The sequence below is a fragment of the Colossoma macropomum genome, unplaced genomic scaffold (assembly GCF_904425465.1).
Source record: "Colossoma macropomum unplaced genomic scaffold, Colossoma_macropomum, whole genome shotgun sequence".
Taxonomy (NCBI): Eukaryota; Metazoa; Chordata; class Actinopteri; order Characiformes; family Serrasalmidae; genus Colossoma; species Colossoma macropomum.
In genome coordinates, this window is record NW_023494797.1 from 1,654,304 (window position 1) to 1,662,950 (window position 8,647).

The window sequence follows — 8,647 nt, forward strand, 5'->3', positions numbered from 1 at the left end:
TGTCCATGTTATTGGGATTAATATCCCATCATCTTATTCATCCATATCTGAGATTCACCCATCAATCTGTTGGAAACAGCCATCCCTCTTGAAAATGTTTTTGACCATGAGTACACCTACCATATAGATACACTTATACAGGTACAAGTATACTGCACTTTCTGTAGTTTATCTGTTAGTGCACAATTTATCAGCCATTGCCTCTACTTCATCCATCAATAGAGAGGGCCTCCACTTATTACCTTACACCTGGACCACTCAACACAGCAGTGACACCAGTTTATTAAATAGAGCAGCACTGTCCTTTTTAAACACTGCACACTAACTGACCACTTTACTAGATACACAATCCCATGCAAGTGATGGTGTGAGAGAAAGAACACACAAACAGGCCAAGAAAAGGCATATTTAAATTTATTTGGATCAATCAGAACGTTAATACAAATATACGGCCCGAATGCGTCTTAACAGGTAAGGAGCCGAGGAGAGCGGGGGAGATGTTTCACGCCGTCTCACTCATGCCATCGGACTGGAGGGACTCCTACCTGGCTCAGCAGTTTGTGGGTGCGTTCTCCATGGCCTAAACCTTGACCCACACTCAGGTGAGCCAGGTGAGTCTCAGCGCCTCGGGCTGCGTGAGGACACAGACACACACGTGCACAAACACATGTGGGCACACGCAGGCAGACAGCTGGGCTGCCGTTTAACAAAACTCATTTCAACAGCTACATGCACAGTGCCAGCACAGGAGGAACTTCTCTATTTAATCCATCATTTAGTCAGTCAGTCAACATGGATGACGGCTAGGAGACAAAAACATCTTAATTGATAAGCACCTTCCAATCAGAAACATGAAGCAATGGGGATAATAGGAATGATAAATTGCTATAATGTCAGAAATCAGGTGGCAGAGTTTAACCCTTCTTTTTACATTTTTATTAAATCTATTACTTTATTCTTATTTTTCAGAGGGAGGTACATGGAGGAGGCCAGCACATTCATAGTTTCCTGTCTACAGCCCACTTGATTTTAAAACACTAACATTGAGGTCTATTTTGTCTGGGTATGTATACAAATCTCTACATATTAAAATAAAGCTCTTTATGTTTCCAAATGAAAGCAACCTGCAGTGAAAATAATGGGAAAAAAATGAACAATTATTTTGGAAGCTGACAAAGACTGATTTTCCAAAAGGAAAAAAAAAGTCTGTTATCGTAAACAAGTGCATACAAAGAATTAGGAGTTCCCCGACCCAGGCCATCGGGCCATCTCATTTATATTATCACAATTAAAGACTATACTGTTAGCATCCTATTCAGAAAAAGCGCTTCTGGTCAATGGCGTATGTCTTCCCCACTGGTAACTTCCTGAAGAATAAACTGTTGCCTCTGCTCATATTGCCCTGTGAGAGAGAAAGAGAAATAAGAAATTAAGCAACGACTGAGGAGCTGGGGATGTAGAAGAATGCAATTAACAGTTTAACCCAGTTTAAGGCTTACTTCATTAAACCTTCACTCCCATTCGTTTACAACTGGGAATAGTGAAAAATGCAGAAACTTGGCTGACAGTGTGGAGAAAAAGCTGAGCTTTATGCAAAATACAACTGACAGGTGTGTAGAACTGATCAATCAGGCAAACCAAATTTTCACTGTCCATAAACATATATAGGTTTGTCTTGATGAAAGCTGTTCAATTAAACTATGGAACTCCTCATTCTTCTTACAGCTGCCACACTCTGTTCTTTGTTAGGTGCAAGGTGTAGCTTATTTAGAGCATTCAATTTCTATATTTAAAGCCCAATAAACAAGATATTTTTTTAACTACATAAGTCTACCATGTTCTACATAAATATTAAATTGAGAGGTCTCATTCTAGAAGTTTGCAAGAGTTTCCCACTTTAATAAAAAGAAAATTTAGTCCAAGATTTCCTGAACAACAAGTTTGCGCACATTTTATTACTGACTAACTACATGGGAAACAATGCTAACTGAGTTATTCTTAAGTTATAAGAGTGGAATTGAAGCCTGGACCCAGCAGCTCCTGAACATTTAAGGAAGGGGTGTCAATCTTATCTGCAGGGGGCCAGTGTGGCTGCAGGTTTTTAATCTAACAAAGCAGGAGGTCACCTGATGTTTGAAAACTAAGACCAACTGATTAAACAAGTAGAATATGGTGTGCTTCAGCTTGTTTGGAGTGAAAGCCTGCAGCCACACTGGCCCTTTGTAGATAAGACTGGACAACCCTGATTTAACGGGTTCATTCATATTTAACAACCCTTTACATTTAAAGTTTTATGTTTTCAACAACTAGAAACACAAACTAAAATTCAGCATATGGTCGTTACAGTCTCTAAGTTTATTATCCAGGTTTGTTTCATTGATGTGTCTGACCTCACAGCTACTATCAAATACTCCAGTAACAAATGCATCAAGATTACACAAGCCATACATTATGCATGTTTCCCACGTTCACAGAACTAGCTCTGTTACAGCCGATGTAGTTTGCAGTTTCTGATAAGAGCTTTAAGCAGGGCACATATAAGGGCATCCTCAGTACAATGTGCAAATTGGAATCAGAGAGTGCATGCATGTTTACTGACCTCTCGGCTCAGGTGACTCCAGCAGTCAAGCCAAGTAGGGTAGATGGGAGCATAGGGAGGTAGACCCCCAGCCAACCTAGAACAGGTGCAGAGAAAGCATCACTGGGCTTTAATATCTGTCTTACTATATAACAAGTGGGCACACACAATGACAACAATTAAACATGTTAAAATGGACCAAAAAAGGTATCAAAACAAAGACTTCCTGAGAGATTTTTTGTCTACTCACAACATGTAAAACCAAAAAAGGCTCAAACCAAAGTAAAGTGCCCCACTCACCCACAGTTATTGACTGCCATCAGGTTAGACACCAACACAAATGGATAAGTCAGCATACTGGCCAAAAACTGAATGTGAGAGAAAGGTATGTTATTAGATGGCAATCACCAAACACTGCAAGTGGTTTGTCCAAATGATCCTGGTCCTGTTACTCACCCCAGTCACAGCCTGAGAGCAGTTCTTAATCTCGCTTGTGTGACTCATCTATTAGAGACAACAAAACCAGAAACTGTTGTGATTTCTCAAAAAGCTTTGACAATGTTAGACTTAAATAAAGCAATATGCCAGTGGAGGCTGTGGATCACAGTGACTTTACCATAGCTAAGTGATGTTGTTATCCACTATGTGAAGGACCATACCGCAGTATCACTGATTTCTCCAATGCTTATTTTTTGTACACAGATAAAGGTGTCAAAAAGGATTCTTTGCAAACTGCCATAGAGGAGCCAATTTAAATCCCCCCCCCAAAAATTTTAATGGATGGTTCTTTTGAGAACCATTTTTTAAATTGAGAGCATGACTGCGAAGAACGTTGTTAGTTAGTTAGTTCAAACAACCTCAACATAATGTGAATGTTCTTGAAAGAAACCTTAAATTATTATATAACATTTACATTATATGAACATTCCTCAAACTCACAAAACCATTTTGAAACATTTTTTTAAAGAATCAAAAGTAGTTCTTCTGGTACTGCTCAATATTTTTTAAGAGTATAATTTATTTTTTTAAGTGCTACAAACCACCAAGCCTACCAAGCAGTGTAGTTTGCTAACAATAGGCTATGTCTGCCAAGCAACATAATGCTTAAAGACTATGACATTAACAGCATGGTTGTTTTAAATAACTTCCTGCAATAATACACAATTTAACTAATGTGTGCAGTCATGTGTGTTAAAATTAAGTGTTTCACAACTGAATGTAGCTCACTCAATCAGACTATAGAACAGGACCTATCCATTTTATTAGCGTTATTGTGTTTGCCTGCTGCAGCTGAATTGTTTGTGTGATTCTGATGTATGCACAGCTGTAGCACATAGACTTACTGAGTCATCTATTGCGTATGTGTTGATGAGATGAGCGAGCATGTTGCAGATCCACAGAGAGAGAACATCCCCAAGAAGACGAGGAATGAGACCACTAAAGAACACAGAAACAAGGAAACACACACACACATACACACACTGTTATTGATATGAGGTGAAAGAACAAGAAACCCTTGACATAAAAGCCCAAACGCCCAAATTATTATATTCAAGGCCAATTTCAGTACATACGCAAAAAATCCAAGGATTCCCTCTTCTCTGTAGACTGTGATGATGGAGTCAAAGACACCACTGAAAAGAGTGACAGGTCATGTCAATTTTGCAAAATGAAAACCACAGAGAAGAAAGAGAGAAAGAGATAAGACCAAGGCTGACCTGTACTTCGCTTCTCTTCCAATAAACTGGACCATGCATCTAAGGGTGATTACTGAAACCAGACAAACAGAGTGACCTCAGTACCAGATCATACTGTCTGGAACTTGACAAATGTAATCAAAATTGAGGAAGGAAAAAAAAAAAAAATTCAAAGAGCAATACCATGGAATGGGTGTGTGACTATTGTGGCACAGGAGCGTGCTATCATCTCCCTGGTTGTCTGTCATAACAAGAAAGATCAAAGCATAAGTGAAGCTATTTAAGAGAAACTGTGAAGCACAGCAGTGTGACAAATCACACAATATTATAAGGAAGGATGTGAGCTATTGAGGTACACTGAGCCAAAGGTAGTCTTGGTCAAGGCATTTGTGTTTGTTTTGTTTTTTTACCACAAGTAATGAGTGGTAAATATAACTTTATAATATAAAACTAACAGTAGCCCATCATTACGTGTTCCAGTCATTTCATCAACTTTTTATTTTTTGGTCATACAATGACTATATTGTAGTTGTCAGCCGCTCAGATTAAACAAAATAGGGGTCTTAAGTAGGATATGTTTAATAATGTTTCAATAATTTACTTCATATATTTGCTTATGCCTGGCCCCAACTATCAGTGCTACCTTTCATAATAAAAGGAATACTTTAATATCTGCATTCATACAGAATTCAGCTCTGTCTCATAAATGACAGGTATTTTACAACAGCTTAGAGTGTAGCAGTTACTGTTTTATAACTGATATTTTACGGGTCGTGTCCTTTATTTTAAGCACGATTAATCGCCGACTAATGACAGCTGATTTTTAAGAATTGGAAAAAAAAAAACTGCATCACTGTCTGCCAACTTGAATTCTGCGTCTCATATATACACATACACACACACACACGTTCCCAGCATGCACTGAGGTAAAAAAAAAAAAATTACTGTGTGAGCTAAGTACACCCACATACGCATTCTATCATGGTTTAAATGGGAGACATACCTCATTGACAACATGCTGCAATGAGCCCTCCTCTGCTTTCCGCCCGCCACCCACGACCTAAGACAGAAACAAAACGATATGGACAAAACTGGTCTGACGAATATATATTTCAATACACTCCTTCCATTCAAAATTATGCAGCACAACCCTTCTTAAATATCCAGTATTATCAGTAACTGCCACTTAACACATCCATTGCTCACAAACCACAGCACTTAATACCATGTATTTTTTTAATTCATAGTGCTGCAGTGCTATGATATTAGCCTTAGGCTATTAACTGATATCCTTGAATATTGCAATTATTTGAATAAGTGCTAATATTGTGCAAATTATGGTTCTTTTGTTCTATTTCATGTGCCACACATGATTTTTTTTGCCTTACTTTTTTTTTAACCATTTCCTTTGTATAATCATTCTAATCTATGGTTAGTTTAAAACTGTATATCACAGAAAACAATTAACATAATTATATTATACAAACACAACAACACTAACTACTTAACTGCATATTTTGAATGTCACCTTGAAAGATTAGAACAAAGAAACACCAATTAATAAGAACTTATTTTCGTTTGAAAGTTACATGGATAAGCTTATTCAGAAGAAGGGTTCCAGTACACCAATTTTGAACCATTTTGGCTTCAAAGCAAATAAATGTGGACTGAATGTTAACAGTGTTACTAGCCATTTGTTATCATTATAAATTAAGTAATATTAAAAGCGAGCCCTGTTGGTAATTACGTGGTAATTATATCACTATCAGGAAAAATACATGGTATAGCGTAAGGCTCTGTAATGCTCCCATGGTACATAATAACTGAATTTGGGTCCCAATAATATTGTTTATTGCGATAATTCTGCAGGTGACAATCATTTGACTAAGTTTACATTACTGTTTAAGCTTAAATGACAATGTATATACGACAAGTACAGTGTATGGTGACCTTACCTCAAATTTGCTCTCTTGGGATTTCTGGGGAGAATAAAAAAAGTCAAGAGTTAATAAAAGCTGTGTATAAATAGCCTTCTGAGCTGTCAGTCAAGTGCTGGTGCCAGACTAGGGCCAAGGTCAATACAAAGCTCTTCAGTAACAATACTAACCACTTCATACTCTCACTAGCGCATGCACAAAAAGAGACAAGAGTTGCCAATAATCTTCAACAGTCAAATAAACATGGAGCCAAACTCATGACTTACTGTTATGTTACAGATGTACAGCATTCTTCTGAGTTGCCAGGGGTTACATAATAAGCATACTAAAGACAAACCTGCATCATACCTGCAACACTCTACTGTGAACAATGGTGCCAATGGTCCCTGCACAAAGTCTGGGGGCGAGACCGTTGAACAGGCCAGATTTTCCATCAATCTTTATTATGTGTTTAGCTATTAAAAGACACAAAATACAGTTTAATTCTGAAAAGTTAAGCATGGCAGCTAAAAGTTCATACAACACGCAATTTTGTATACCACCATACAAAATGATACCTCTGCAGCAGTGTGTTCATTAAGGCATTATTTGATCACTACATTCCAGTATATGAAAGTAAAAGGTGATGGCGATTCTTACCATATGCGAATAGCCCTGGAAGCTGATACACCTGTCTGCCAAACAAATTTCTTCCTAGAGTGGGTGGAAGAGGTTCATGTCCCACCTGAAACAGAGAAAGTTATACTGTTTACGTTGGAATACAATTTTTCCTGTGGCCATTGCAGTTTTATCATCTTAGGGGAGACCCTTAATAACGAAAGTTTCCAGTTAAAATCTTGTAAATGAATGGGGCATCAAAGAGGTTCTGTAACCGAATTTAAAGAGAAGAATATACATTTTTGTGATATCTGCAGGAGCACTGAAAACTGTAATATTTTAATATCCTCAATCACTCTGCAGATGTCATGGATATAAAAACATCTTACATGACAGTAAATTCATGTCATAAATGTAATATACTACAGGTTACTAAACAAGTATTATAGATTACTACTACATATTAATTTAAGAGGTGAAATCATGACACATTTTTACAGAACTTTTATACAGCAGAAAACCTAAGTTTACTGTAGTATTACTACAGATTTTTGTGTAAGGTGATAGGAAAAATCAAGCTGTTATTAGAATATAATATTTAGACAGTGACAATCACCTAGCAGTGCTTTCAATTATTATCATAAAATGCACAAAGCGTGGCCTCAAAGCCTTTCTAAAAACTGTGACAACACCATACAGTCATATAAATCCAAGTGGGTAGGAGAAAAGCTACAGCACTCACTTTCCGTTTATAAACATCCACAGAACTACACAGTGTAACACTGACCCAGATGTACAGTTTTGTGTCACAATATAGGGTCTCTTATATGCAAAGAGGAGCTCAGTAACCTTTAGACCTGGCCAAAGGACGCGCCTCCATGAAAACGGACTCACCAACTAAGCACAACAATAACCTTGTTAAACTGTTTAGCTAGCTAGGTGGCTAAACAAAAGAAGCTAGCTAGCTGACTTTTGGTTTCGCTTGTTATTCCGCATGAACGTCAGATCTAGCATAAACACTGGACTAAATTAAATGACAGGATATGTCTTTTTACTGTCCTAGCGAGAAGACTACTGCGACCTCTTCATGACAACAAGTGTACGTTAGCATTAGCAGCAGCCCGACTAGCCGGCACTAAATAGATTTTGCACTAGCACTCAAGATAAGAGACAACAGGCAATAAGTTGCAGCCCTGTACAGGTCAAGAAAATTACACAAAAGGCTTTGGTCCTTCATTAAGAGAGTGCTGCAGTAGACCCACACTGCTTCACAGGAGCCTCCCTCTATTTCAGGACCTTCTATAAACTAGATAGCTAACCTAGCTAACGTCTACCCAGTAGACTGTTAGTTAGTTAGCTGTCTGGCCGGCTGCAGCCCCTCCTGCTCGGCTAAAGCAGACAGTGCGGACAATCAGCGTTTATGTCTTTTGTAAATATGACACCAGCGCTCGTACCTGTACTAAAACCTTGATGTACATAAGAGGGTGGGAAAGGACAGTCAGCCCAGACCCTAGGAGTACTTGGCCACATGTGTCCGCCATTGTCCAACGTCCCCTCCTTGACGGGGAAGGAATTTTGGTAATGCAAAGAGACTAATACGGACGTCACGTGATAAGGGCAGAGGGTAAACCTCGATCACGTGATCAAGTCACTATTTCTCCTTTACTCCGGCAGGTGGCGTAAAAGCAAAGACATTCTAGTAAGGAGAATTGCCATTCACTACTGTACGCTGCGCTGAAAGGCCAGAGACGTTATAAATAAGGAGACAGGTCACTGGTGAAAATATAAATGGGGACGCTCGTAACGCTCGACATGGCGTCTGTTTACGGAGAAAGTCC

The 8,647-nt window shown here is 38.5% G+C and overlaps 1 protein-coding gene across 1 annotated transcript; it reads right to left on the bottom strand.

The window, feature by feature from the left end:
- Window positions 1-397: 397 nt before the first annotated feature.
- On the bottom strand, window positions 398-8,407 carry mtch2 (mitochondrial carrier homolog 2). Its single transcript, XM_036584025.1, has 13 exons — window positions 8,264-8,407; window positions 6,852-6,936; window positions 6,561-6,667; window positions 6,231-6,254; window positions 5,279-5,335; window positions 4,459-4,516; window positions 4,297-4,348; window positions 4,153-4,212; window positions 3,922-4,015; window positions 3,035-3,082; window positions 2,879-2,946; window positions 2,600-2,675; window positions 398-1,402 (listed from the first exon to the last, which is right to left on the bottom strand). The coding sequence occupies exons 1-13, from the start codon at window positions 8,348-8,350 to the stop codon at window positions 1,316-1,318; spliced, it is 903 nt and encodes a 300-aa protein (XP_036439918.1). The 5' UTR covers window positions 8,351-8,407; the 3' UTR covers window positions 398-1,315.
- Between the last annotated feature and the right edge of the window lie 240 nt (window positions 8,408-8,647).